The sequence below is a fragment of the Giraffa tippelskirchi genome, chromosome 3, assembly GCF_054371585.1.
Source record: "Giraffa tippelskirchi isolate mGirTip1 chromosome 3, T2T-mGirTip1v1.2.pri, whole genome shotgun sequence".
NCBI lineage: Eukaryota > Metazoa > Chordata > Mammalia > Artiodactyla > Giraffidae > Giraffa > Giraffa tippelskirchi.
Genome location: NC_137277.1, coordinates 183,770,523 through 183,783,912, shown reverse-complemented (window position 1 = coordinate 183,783,912; position 13,390 = coordinate 183,770,523). Strand labels below are relative to the sequence as shown.

General features: G+C 51.3%; 1 protein-coding gene across 13 annotated transcripts; it reads right to left on the bottom strand.

Annotated features, from left to right (window-relative positions):
- Positions 1–1,620: 1,620 nt before the first annotated feature.
- On the bottom strand, positions 1,621–12,666 carry PAQR7 (progestin and adipoQ receptor family member 7). Of its 13 annotated transcripts, none has more exons than XM_081586620.1 (4): positions 12,265–12,659; positions 8,296–8,391; positions 6,432–6,519; positions 1,621–3,731 (listed from the first exon to the last, which is right to left on the bottom strand). In XM_081586620.1, the coding sequence occupies exon 4, from the start codon at positions 3,708–3,710 to the stop codon at positions 2,658–2,660; it is 1,053 nt and encodes a 350-aa protein (XP_081442746.1). In that variant the 5' UTR covers positions 3,711–3,731; positions 6,432–6,519; positions 8,296–8,391; positions 12,265–12,659; the 3' UTR covers positions 1,621–2,657. The 13 variants fall into 13 exon arrangements, with proteins under 13 accessions (XP_081442746.1, XP_081442749.1, XP_081442744.1 ...); XM_081586618.1 differs by lacking the exons at positions 8,296–8,391; positions 12,265–12,659 and adding exons at positions 5,759–5,810; positions 7,962–8,055 and having other exon boundaries at positions 2,530–3,731; XM_081586615.1 differs by lacking the exons at positions 8,296–8,391; positions 12,265–12,659 and adding exons at positions 5,033–5,123; positions 7,962–8,055 and having other exon boundaries at positions 2,530–3,731.
- Positions 12,667–13,390: the final 724 nt, after the last annotated feature.

Here is a 13,390-nt window from a genome sequence, read left to right as displayed (position 1 = left end):
GCTGGGGGCGGAGCTACGCCGTGACCTCCGCGGCGCAGGCACCGCCCTCAGCGTCAGCTCCGCCCCGGCCCAAGCCCCGCCCCCTTCCCCCAGACCTGCGGGTCTCAAGCCTTAAGCAAGACAACAGTGAGGCGTGGAGCGCATTACCAAGGCCAAGTTCTTTCTGGTTTTCTCATCCAAAAGTTGTATCCCGGAACTGTGCTGTGTGAATGCGTTCGCGACGCTGCACAAGGAATATGAATTTTCTTTTTGTTGAGTTAGTTGCCCTCTCTTACTCATAACCATCAGAGCTCGGGGTTTTCCTTGTCTTATTGCTGAATTCTTATGCATGCTTAGTCTTCAGTCATGTTCGACTCTTTGCGACCCTATGGACCGTAACCAGCCAGGCTCCTCCGTCCGTGGGATTCTCCAGACAAGAATACTGGAGTGGGTTGCCATTTCCTCCTCTAGGGGATCTTCTTGACCCAGGGATCGAACCCGTGTCTCTTACGGTCTACCTGCATTGGCAGGCGGGTTCTTTACCACTAGGGCCACCTGGGAAGCCAAGGAACATCTCAAAAAGGAGGAGAGGAGGTTCTGGTCTGCCAGCTCCATAGCTGGGGTCCTCAGCACTACCTTAAACAGATTACCTTTGTAATTCAAAACAAAAAAACTAAGCATAACTATGAAACCTCATGGGAAAGGATTTAGAAAGCGTTAAGTAGAATGAAAACTAAAACTTTAGAGTCAAGAACTAGCTTTCAGTACTTACTGTTCGACCTTGAATTTTAAAGAGGATCAAGCAAGGTTTGTGAAAGTACTTTGGAAATTCTGAAAGCCAAATGCACCTGCGCTTCCCAGTTGCTGAAGCTGGTAAAGAATCCACCTGCCAATGCAGGAGACACAATCCCTGGGTCAGGAAGATCCCCTGGAGAAGGAAATGGCAACCCACTCCAGTATTCTTGCCTGGAAATCCAATGGACAGAGGAGCCTGGTGGGGTACAGTTCACAGGGTCACAGAGTCGGACATGACTGAGCAGACACACACACACACACACACACACACACACACACACACACGCCAAGCATTGTTCTAAGTCCTCAAAATATAAAAATGCTAGCACATATAACCACAATCTCCACAGATAAAATATATGCACGACAGGATATTTTAGCAGTGAAGTGATATTCCTTATTCATTCAAGATTTTTTGCTTTTCTTACCTGTACTTCCTAATTTTCCTTCTCTGTACATATATTGCCATTTATTGCTTATGTACTGGGGAAAAGGCAATACTGTAAATATTGACATGTAACAATATCATAAAAGTTAACATAAAGATCTTCCTTGATTAAAAGACCAAGAAATGAAATATTTGTCAAATTATATATTTTAAACATATTCTTTTAACGTCCAATATTTATTTAGTAATAAAACTGTCCCACCTTTCCTATCAAAAAAATGTTCCCATATACAGTAAATAAGGCCCCAACCCCACCCCCAGGCAAAGATAAAACAGGATCTCCTCCCTTTGCCCACCCCCAAGCTCGCCCTGAAAACCTCCTCCAACACATTAAGCAGGCCCAAGGGGTGCACCAAGGCCCTCTCTCCAGGATAGGAGACAAGAAGCAAGGAGGCAGCTGTTAGCACAGTCATTTTATTGCATCCAGGACATTAGAGTCTAGACCACCCCTGATTTCAGCCCCAGTGAACTCCTTCCATCCCTCTTGGCCTTTGAACAGGTTTTTCCCTCTGCCTGGAATACACTTCCTCTTCTCCATCTGCAAACTCCTATTCACCCTTCTCAACCCAAGACCCTGAGGGTCCCAGGCAGCACTAATTATTCCCTCCTCAGTGTTTCCCCTGACAGTTCATTGGATAGTAAAGCCTTCACCATCCTGCATTAATCCACAGGGCTCCCCATCAATAGCCTGTCTCTGAGTAGAGGCCCAAGAAACACTGAATGGATAAACACTGAGTTGTGAACAAGGGACCCAGGAAAGACAATGGGAACAGGATGCATGGGACACAGAGTCCAGCGCTAGGAGGGTGGAGCTCACTGGGACAGTGACTGAAGAGCTGCGGGGCACTGGATGGGATCCATTTCTACCTGGCACAATCGTCTACCTTTGCGGGTTCTCCAGAGCACCAAAACTCCAAGCTGGAGTTCAAGGAACCTTAAAGTCCTGCACACAACAGAGGGCTGTCCTTTCCCAAGGGGATCTGGGTAGACGGCGCTGCTGATGCTTCCCCTGTCCCTCAGCTCAGATCTGACTCTAACCTAAATCCCAACTTCACCCCCTCCCAGATAATTTGGAAGCCCCAAGTCAGGGTCTTGGCCCCAGCTGATCCCCCATCCTCACCCCTAAGTGAGAGAGGCAGTGAGGGGAGGCAAAACCAGGGTGACCCACATCTTTCTCTTTCCCTCCTCCAGGGCAGGCAGCTGGGGCAGGCCCAAGAGTAGACCCCAGCAGCTCCAGCCAATCCTCAAATCCAAGGACTGGCCAGTGCTGCCCTTGGCAGCTGAGGCGTGCACAGAGAGTCACCGCGGGCCAGACACAAACAACTTTACCAGGACTTGTTCCCATCTGGAGCCAAGGTTCCCATCTATTCCCATCTGTTCCCACCTGGACCCTTGGGCCCCACTATACCTCCCTCCCTACCAGCTGCCACCCCCTTCACTGAGTCTTCCGATCAAGATCAAGTTTGCGCCGTACCAGCTGGCTCAGGAGGAATGCGGTGAGGATGCTGCTGCCTATGGTGAGCAAGAAGAGGCCGGAGAAGTTGTGGGGCCAGCGGGTGTGTAGAGGCTCATAGATGGACCGCCGGGCCTCATAGTCCAGCGCCACGGCCTCCAGCTGGGCCAGCGTGCACAGTACCAAAAAGACATGGAAGAGCTGGTGGCCCTGCCCGAAGACATGGCAGCTGCCAGGGAACCAGCGCTCAGGCATGAAGGCAGAGAAGAAAGCCGCAGCCAACAGAAAGAAGACCACCTGGCATTTGTGGTAGAGAAGAGCCGGGTCGTCTGTGGCAGGGTCGGGGGACACAAGGATGCGATGCGCCACGGGGCTGATGTCCAGCGCGTAGGCCAGAGCCGAGGGTACCTCCTGGCAAGTGCGGCCCAGCAGGCCAGGCTTCTGGAGGTACTTGTTGTAGCAGGAGCCAGTGCAGGAAAGCCAGGCAAGAAAGGCAGCCATGGGCAGGAAGATGGTCTGCACCTGGGCGTGCCAGGCGGGCTCAATGGCATAGTAGAAGTGCGCCAGGGCGCTGCCAAACTGGTACACGGCCACACCCACGTAGTCCAGGAAGAAGAAGCTGTAATGCCAGAACTCGGACTTGGCCTGCAGGAGGTGAGCCAAGGCACTGAGGGAGAGGTAGGTGAAGGAGGCGAGGACAATGATGAAGAGGGGCAGGGCATGTGGGTCTCCCCAGAAGTCCACGGTGCCCACAAAGATGGCCAGCCGCAGCAGCAGCACCAGGGCGGCCAGCAGGTGGGTCCAGACGTTCACCGCCTCGTTGTGCTGCTGGAACAGCGTGCGGAAGTAGAAGCGCCAGGTCCGATGCAGCGGCCGGTAGCCCACGTAAATGTACGGCTTCCAAAAGAGGGGCGGCACCTCGGCTCGATCCACGGTGAACACAGGCTCTGGTGGCACAGACGGCTGAGGCTCCTGGTGGACCTGCCGCAGACTGGGCAGGAGGTGGCTGAGCTTCTGGGCCACCATCGTGGCCATGGCCGTGGGCTGGGCACGGAGCTGGAAGAGAGAGACCCAAGCAAAGTTAGGGAGCTAGTATCCTCACCCTCCTGCCCCGTGAGCAGCAACTGGGGGGGTTCTGCTGCCCAGTTCTTCCTCCCTCTTCCTTACCCCTTATCCCTACACTGAGTTTAAAAGGAGCGGAGTCGTCCTCAGGGAGAGCTCAGCTCTGACTCAGGATTCTTCTGCTCCCTAATCTATCCCAAGGGCCTAGAATAGTGCCTGGCATATAGAAGGTGCTCAATAAATGTTTGAGGCAGGTGTTAATTAAAGAGGCTCACTATGTCAGCCAACTCCTTTCCAGTCCAGGCTCCATATAGCAGCCCCCGTTGTTTTCTTTCTGTGTTCATGCCACCATCAGTGTTCACATGGTGGTGACAATGTCCTTGCTAATAAGAGATTTGCTACCTCTACCTTTAGCTCTTTCAAAATGGCCCAGGTCTCCCACTAACCCTCCATTATCCCACATGATCTGGTCCCTACTACCTTTCCCAGCTTTATTACTCAATCACAGTACACATCACACCCAGCCCCAGCCTCATCAAGCCCCTGGACCTGTTGTTTCATATGTCTGTAGCTCTGGGTAAGCTGTTCCCTCCATCTGAGACATTTACCTCATCTTGGCAAACTCCTAGTCATCCCTCAAAACCCATTTCTTCTGTGATATTTTCCCAGGTTTCCCTGGCCCCCCAGTACTCTGATGCTGACCCTTCTACTCGAATGCCTACCATCCTTTGACCATTATAACACTTCTCATAGGCATTAAATTGTTAATGAAAGCTCCTCCAGGGTAGGCTTATTTGTCTTATTATTTTGTGAACCACTGGTGCTTAGCAGGTAGCTGGTGCTCATTTTCATTCATTTCATGCTTGTGGAATGAAAAATCAGCATAATAGCATCCTGATAATACTTCATAGCCTTCAAGGCCCAACTCAAAAAACTACTTTTCCCCCCCGCAAGCCCCTAGTAACAACTGACCCTATAAAAACAGCCCTAGCCACACCCCTGCTCAAAAGTTCCTGCCTCCAGACCTTCCACCATTGCTAACTGCAAATAAATCCAATCTAACCCCTCACCCTGCATTCAAGACCCTATGACCTGCTCCCACCCTCATTTCCCACCTAACCCAAATGTGAGACCCTGTGCCAACTTCCTTTCCCTCTACTGAAATCCTTTAAGACCAGTACAAGCTGCCACCTCCTTAATGCCCCTTCACTTTCCCCTGTGGAAGATCTATAATGGATTATGCAAGTTATCATTTAAAACATATTCATTTATTTATTCATTTAGCAAACACTTACTGAGCTCCTTCTCTGCCTCATGTCCTGTGTTGGGTCCCAGAGGGTGGGGTGGGAGGAGAGTGGAAAAGAATTTGATCCTTGCCTTCAGGAACTTCATAATATGGTAGAGGTTATAGAGAGGAAACCAAAGCATAGCAAATGCTTACACAGCATGTGCTATGTACCAGACAGCGTCTTAAGCAATTTATGCATATTTGATTCATTTAAGCAGCACAATACCAATGAGATAGGTACTATCATTATGCCCATTTTTCAGGTAAGGAAACTGAAGCACAGAGAAGTTGAGTACCCTGCCTAAGAAGCAGTAAAGGCATGATATAAACTCAGTTTGCAGTCTTTTTATTATTATTACTATTTTATTTTTTGACAGCACTGCACAGCACGTAGGATTTTAGTTCCCTAACCAGGGATCGAACCTGCAGTCCCTGCATTGGAAACATGGAGTCTTAACCATTGGACCACCAGGGAAGTCTCTCAGTTTGTAATTTTAAACACTTCCCAAAACTGCCCTCTGCAAGACAAGGTGGCAAATACTATTAATAATTTAATAATTATATACTGTTTTTGCCTGGTACCAGTTGCTTAATTCAGGCTTATCATTACTTACTGTGCCATTCATTAAATCAAATATGTATTGATAAACTATCCAGACAACTAGCTAGACAGACAACTCCCCTCCCTCAAATTCTCCCCAAGAAGCTTAATGGACACAGCAACCAAACTTACTCTGTTCATCATTCATCAGATATTTACTGCAACTTCCCTTGCACCAGTCATTCTAAAATGCAAGAAATCTGGGCAAGATAAAGCACTCAAGTTCTCCACCATCAGCAGTACCATGATCACCCCCAAAACCCCAATAATTCGCACATAGTCCAAGCAAACACAGGGTGCTTGTTGTGCAAAGGCAACATCAAGCCACCCCCAGCCTACACTCCACCTCACACCCAGCCTGATTTGCATCCCTTAGTTCCTCCTGCATTACATTATGGAGTCAGCTCTGGCCTCTGACCTTTCCCAGCCTGGTAGGGCAGTAGGAGTTAAATAAGTCATTACACCACTGCATGGGAGGTACTACAACAGGGGAGTACAAGAGTCTTCTACTTTCTATTCCAAGATGGCCTGGCAGGTTTAGGAATCAGACCTTGCTGATGAACCAATTCATCACACCTTGCTAATGACAGTAGTGAGGCCACTTCTGTGCAGAGAACAAGAACCCCCCGGCCCACTTGCTGGTTGAATCTACTTGCCAGAACTGGATTTCTTCTCCTCCCTGAGAGACAGGGCTTTAGCCTCAACAGTCTGGCCTCCACCCTTGTCTACAGCTTTGTATTCCCAACTCAGAACCTCAGGGGACCAGAAAAGGCCTCTGAAAGCATCTCATGTTCCTTTGTTTTACCTTGAGAAACAGGAGCCCAGAGACAGGAAGGCTTTCCCGAGAGTTGCCCAATTCAGCTAGCTTTCCATTCCACCATGAGGGCAAAGGCCTGGGAATGATGACATGCAATAGTGCCTTAGTTCCTGGCTCCCTAAAATCTGTTACATCCAGTCCAATGCTCCATACCCCACTTTTAGAACTTCCCAAGTCCTAACAGCATATTAAAAGATCAGAGAAGGCCTGCACCAAAGAAGCTTGCTTCACTTTGTTGAACCTATTGGGTTGGCCAAAAACTTTGTTCAGGTTTTTCCATAAGATGTTAATGGGAAAACCCAAAGTTTTTGACCAGCTCAATACATTTGCCAAGCTCACATGACCAAGGATTTCCTTTCCCAGTAATGACTACAAAGCTAGCTGAAATGCAGTAAGAGTTTACTATGTGCTCACTCATACCCTGGTGGCTCAGCTGGTAAAGAATCTACCATAATGTGGGAGACCTGGATTCGATCCCTGGGTTGGAAAGATCCCCTGGAGAAGGGAATGGCTACCCACTCCAGTATTCTGGCCTGGAGAATTCCATGGACTGTATAGTCCATGGGGTCGCAAAGAGTCGGACACGACTGAATGACTTTCACTTTCACTCATAGCCTTGTTGCACTTTCATAACTAGCCTGTGAGGTAGGTAGAGGGAGGTGAAGCCAGGATCTGGACCCAGCTCTGTGATTGCAGAGCCCAGATACTCTCAGCCATTCCTGCTGCCCTGCTTCCTGTCACAGCCAACCGCATCCCACAGAACCACTCTGGAAAACGCTGGTCTAAAGCAGGTGACCAGGTCCTTTCCTGCAAATTGCTTCCTTAGGCTTCTAGCAACTGACTTGTATCCAAGGACCTCACTCTCGCCAAGTTACCAGCTCCCCACTCTCTGTACCAGTGAAGCCTGGCTCACAGCCACCTCCTCAGGTGGGTGATAGCTCACTCCCAGTCCTCCCCCTCCCATACACAGTGGACTTTGAGCACAGAACCCAGACACCAGACGCTGGGATGACAGAAGTCTAGTCGCCCTGTTTCCTTTAGACCTCAGCCAGCAGCCCAGTTCCATGTGAATAGCTCTATTTTCAGAATTAGTTCCCATCTCCTGACTCTGTGAAAGCATCCCTGGATCCAGGGGAAGAAGCAGAGGCAGGAGTCTAGCACAACCAGAAGGATGAGGGTGGGCATCCAGAGGGCAGGTTCAGGGCATCCTCTGAGTAGTTTGCCCACCCCAGTCTTGTTCCAGGCATCTCAACCCAATCCAGTACACCCTCCTGGCCCTCTTCCACGCTCAGTCACTTCAGTCATGTCCAGCTCTTTACAACCCCATGGATTGTAGCCTGCCAGGGTCCTCTGTCCATGGGATTCTCCAGGCAAGAATAATGGAGTGGGTTGCCATGTCCTTCTCCAGGGGACCTTCCCGACCCAGGGATTAAACATTGGAAAGCAGGTTCTTTACCACTAACACCACCTGGGAAGCCCCATGGCCCCCCTCCAAGTCTCCCTAATTGCACTAGTTACCTAAGGGTTTCTCTTGAACACTGGGCTGATGGCTTCTGCTACAGAACAGAAAAAATTCACCAGATGCCAGGCACTGGATGGCACTTCCACAGGTGAGGGTCACTAGGGTGGGGCTTCCAGGGACTGTAGGTGTCTTGTGTGATGTCACCAGAGGGTGGGGCTAAAGACCACTTCCACCCTCCACCCTCCCCTCTATCACCACTACTACCTTGGTCAAATCCAGGCTAAACTCTGTCCCCACTAGCCAGGCCTCAGCTGAAGAAGGAAGCTCATGGTTAACCCCTGCATGAAATATTTGGGTAGACTGAGAGCTAGCTGAAATGTTGTGACTTACCCAAGATCACACGGCAAGGCAGGGAAAGCTGGGCTGAGACCAGCTGTCCAGGGCCTGGTTGATGGATATCAGGCAAACTTGACTGGTTTCTGTCCCCTACTCAGTGGGAATCAGAATGGAAGGAAGTTAGGAATCAAGGAGAAAACAGACACTATAAATGCTCATGAAGCAGATGGACTTCAGATTCAGACAAACCAAGTTGACTTCTGATTCCATAACACACTAGCTGTGTGACCTAAGACAAGTGACTTACCTTCTCTAATCCTCAGCTCCCTCATGGGAATTTTAACATTATCTACCTCATAGACTGCTACAAAGATTAAATCTATGAGAACAGTTTTAGCACAGTTTAGGGATTCAGTAACTGATTCCTATTATTAGTGTCAATTATTAATAGTAGTAGTATATGAAATATTCCTAGCCTGGGTATTAGTATTTAAATATTCCCAACTTGAAAAGTTGGCTTTGAGCTCTCTAAAAAATCTCAGTCCTCTTTTAGGCCTCAATATCTGGTTCCACTGGGTTTGGAGGCCTCACAAAGTTATCTGTATCTCTTTAAACATTTACCTTCCTCTGAGGGTACATTTAGGGACCAGGGCAATATGGCTGGAGTTTGGACTTCTGGGGACATTGACCTTATTTAATAATTAAAGTGTTCTTAGCAAAGGCCATTCAGAGTAACCTCTCTGGATTCACAGAGCCCTGAAGATTTGCACTTGCCCTTTGACCCAAGAGAAGTGAAATCCAGAGAAAAGGGGGCTCAGCCCCAGCTGCCCCAGGAGCCCTATCCCTGAGCAGGAGGGTCAAGGTGGGAGACTGTGCTAGCAGGGAATATGTGGCCTGTCTTGCAGGTTTGGGAGCCTTCTGGTTTGGCTGAACTTCAGAACTGGGATCTCCAGGGCCCAAGTGGGATGTCTTTTTGTCTTTTTTTTTTAGTTTATTTTACTTATTTTTGACTCTGCTGGGTCTTCCTTGCTGCGTGCAGACTTTAGTTGCTGTGAGTGGTGGCTACTCTCCATTGCAGTGTGCAGGCTTCTCATTGCAGTGGCTTCTCTTGTTGCAGAACACAGGTTCTAGGGTGCCCAGGCTCAGTAGTTGTGGTGTGTGGGCTTAATTACCCTGCAGCATGTGCTAATTTCCCTGACTAGGGATTGAACCTGTGTCCCCTGCGCTGGCAGGCGGATTCTTAACCACTGGACCACCAGTGGGAAGTCTTCTGTCAGCCTGAGCATCATCTTCTTCTTCTTCCCTCCCACCTCCTCAGCTCTCCCAATTCATATCTCCCTTTTCTAAACTTAAAGTCAACCTCCTCACCTGCTTCCTCAACCAAAGCTTGCCACCCTCAAGTTCCCCTGGTCTCCCCCTGATACACACTGTCAGAGAGAGGCTCCTTAATATCTCGGGGGGCAAAACAGCAGACCAGGTTGTGGGGATTAGGTGGTGAATGGGCTTCGGAGTGGGAGAGCCCTGGGTTGTACCCATCTCACAGATTTTACTCAGTGAGTGCTGTATGCAGGGCATAGGGTTGCTGGGCTGGGGGCATATGGTGAATGAGGCAGACAGGCTGCCTGATGGGGCTCACCCACACAAATGAAATACCCCTGAGCCCAGGAAAATAAAGCCCAGAGAGAAGCCCCCCGGCTGGTAATCATGGAGGACTGGAGAGAGCTGCTGCTCCCAGGAAGGGCATCTGCTACTCTCCTCAGGCAGTTATTTCAAGACCAGCCAGGTCCCTGTTTTTATGTGAGGATGGGAATTCAGGTTTGGAACTTGCCAGCTGTGTGACTTTGCCTCACCTCTCCGTCCCTTTCCGTTTAAAATCTGAGAATAATAGCAGCTACCTCAAGAAAAACAAAGTCACATATTCTAGATGTTGGCTCTGGCATGGCTTTGGCTCCACTGGCTTTGTTGATTCTAGTCCTGACTCAGCCACTCAACCCCTGGGTGACCCTGGACAAGCCCCTTCTGCTCTTAGCCCAGTTTCTCCAAATGTCAAAGGACAGAATGCACTCTCTGGTGACTTCAAAGGGCCCTTCAGGCCCTGAGACATTCCAATAGTATTTGTTTTAGGCTTACCCTGTGTCAGAAGCTGGAGCTTCAGCTGTGAACAATGCAGTTAAAACACCACCCTCAGGGAACTAATAGCCCAGTTAATTAACAGCTAAAGGGTAACACCTAAGGGTATTCATACCCTCCCTGCCCTCTTGGAGCTTAACAGCCTTATTAAATAGCACCTATTATAAGTAGTATTTGATTATAATTCTACTTCTTTTGCCTCCTTCCTGTCAAGCAAAATATTCATTGTTGCTTCTCTGGGTCCTGACAGTTCAGCACACTCTCTTAAAGACAACTTTATCTTGCTATGGAAGGCTAAGTTTAACCTCATTAGATAAAAACAATTAAGGCCAGGCCACTGTTAACAAAGGGGCCGTCAGAAGTAAACCCTCTTGAGAGGTCCTGACAAGGATAACACAATATGGCAGACCCTGAAATATTATTACTAAGACTAGGCACTAACAGTCATCATTTACAATGGCTTTACACACATTTCACCTCTCCCTCTCAGCAACTCTTTGAACCTGTGGCTATGCTGGTGTCACAGCCCCAGAGGGAGGCAGGATGACAGAGCACGCCTATCTTACTTCAAAACCAGTGCTCTTGCCCTTCAGCCACTGCGGTCAACTCCCAGGCACCCAGTAGGTGGCCACAGATTATACAAGCAACATTTTCATCCCTGGCTGGCTTCTTGATATCTCAGCAACTAGGTCACCTCCTTCAATGCAAACCAATTCGCCAGTTCCTCCCACTGTGTTTAAAGAAAAAGTTCCTCCTTGCAAAACTGAACAGAAACCTCTTTTGTGTTTTTGTAACTGCACTTTGGGCCTCCATTTGCACTGAACAGTGTGATCAGAATGAAATAAATCACTCTTAAAGGAATTCCTCTACGGATCTTAGACTTACAACTACTCTGAGGACAGGGAAACACCTGCTGGAGTAAAGCAGGCCCAGAGGGGCTGGGTGAGCTAGCTACAATTGCCCAGGACACGGGACAGAAAAGGGACCTGGATTTATCACTAACCAGTTTCCCTACTGACCTCTTGGCAGGGGAATTGACCTGGGGAAAAGCAACCTCTCACCAAGGGGCCCCGCGGTGGTATAAGCCCCAAGATGGGAGGCTGGGTCCCTCTCCAATGTCAGGGCCATCCACCTAGGAGCAGCCAGGCCCTGACAATACATCAAACTCTTCAACTCCCCAGTCTTGGCCTGACCTGACTTCTCACTCCCGCCAGGCTTAGTTGGGTGGTGGTGGGCGGATGCTCCAGGGAAACCTCTGGTTTCCCTGTAAGTCCTCAAAGCCTATAGTGCGGCCCTCAACGAGTTGGGGGATCCCTCATGCTCTCCTGACACCAAAGGAGCCCCGATCCCACGGACCTGTGCTCCTGTGAAGTGAGAGCCCCTCTGAGCCCCCTGCCGTGCTCTTCCAGTGTTTCCGGTTTTCCGGCTGGGAGTCCGTCACATCACCCAGTTCCAGGCACTCACACCCCCTTTCACCCCCAGAATCTCCCTAGATTCCCCCTTCCGTGGGAGGAGCGTGGTCCTCCCCGGGGCCAGCTCGCCCCCGTCACAGGCGTGCTCCGCCTTGCGGCTCTGACGGCCCCGGGCCTCCAGCCTCCTCCCGCTCCTCCCGGAGAGGCTCCCCCTCCAGCTCCGCTCCTCCTAATCCAGTCCCTCCGCAGCGGCGCGGCGCCCCCTCCAGCTGATTCACCGTCAGCTCCCCGCTGCAGCGGGAGATGCTCCCTCTCTAGCGGCGCAGTCCTGCCGGTCCTCCCTCCCTCCCTATGTGCCTCTCCCCGCCCGCCCCCACCCCTCAAACCAAGACACCCAACCCCGAGTCTCGGATGCACCCCACACCCTGCGCCCCGCCCGGCCCCGCCGCCCAACACCCCCAGCTCTCCGGCAGCCAGGTACCTGCGGCCGAGCCGAGCGGCGAGACGCTGCCCTCGGCATCCAGGCATCCGGAGCGCAGATAAAAGGGGGCGGCCGGGCGGAGGCCCCGCCCCGAGTCGGGGGAGGACTGGCCGCCGACTCCGGGTTCGGGGCTCAGGACCCGGCCGCCGCCTGCCCAGGCCTGGGCGATCCCGCCGGCCCACCGAGCCGGCCTGGCCGGACGCCAGCTGCTCCCCAGCGCCCCCCATCCCCGCGCCCACGTGTTGCACGCGGAGGCGAGAGGGGTCACCCACACCGGCGACGACAGACTGGCGAGGTCCTGTGTCTTTGGGGCCGAGGGGGACTCGGAGGCCGAGAAAAAGCAGAAGTTTCAGCTCAGCTGGGGAGTCGTTCCCACTTCCGGCGTCTTGAGCCGCAAGCTCCGGAGTCTGGACCTGGCTGACCCGAGAGGGAGGCGGCGAGTTGGAGCTGGAGCACTCGAATTTTCCAGTGAGAGCCTGCAGCCCAGCCCTGAAACCACGAAAACCCACACAGCCCTCCTCACTAGGCCGCTTCTGGTCAGATACTCCTGACCTTCCCCCATCTTCACCTCTCTGCCTGGGGAGCTCCACCCCACCCCCTGCACCCCTGTCTTATTCAAGTCCCCACCTAAAGCCCTGTCTTTGGGCAGCTTCCCCTAACCTACCCTGCCCAGCCCAAGACACACTATTTAGACTTCCATTAAAACACCGGCTTTGGGAATTCCCTGGTGGTCCAGTGGTTAGGTCTCAGCGCTTCCACTGCTGAGGCCACGAGTTCAATCCCTAGTCGCAGATCCAAGTGCCCACAAGTGTGGGAAAGTTCCGTGTGGCCAAACAAACACCCGCTTTCTACTCCCTGGTGTAAAGTCTCCCCGCAGGAGAGGGAATACGTGAAGGGTGGGCTATCCCTGCCCCTAGCAGGCCCTCAGGAGATACTGGACCAGCAGCGGCAGGGCTTGTCTACTCCTCAGGTATACAAAGACCTGGACCAGGCAGAGTGGGGAGAAACCCGGACCTGTCTTGGAAGCGTCAGCCTGATGGGTGGAATTGAGAGGCGACTATCTAGGGGGTACACCCCCTGCCCTCAGGGAGATCTGAGCCCATTCAGAGAGATGGTTGTGGGGCGA

Coding starts and splice junctions, on each gene's coding strand:
- PAQR7 (XM_081586611.1), bottom strand. CDS start 4,081: ATGAACACAGAAAGAAAACAACGGGGGCTGCTATATGGAGCCTGGACT. Junction 3,732..4,012: donor GAAAGGAGTTGGCTGACATA/GTGAGCCTCTTT, acceptor TCTCTCTTCCAG/CTCCGTGCCCAGCCCACGGC.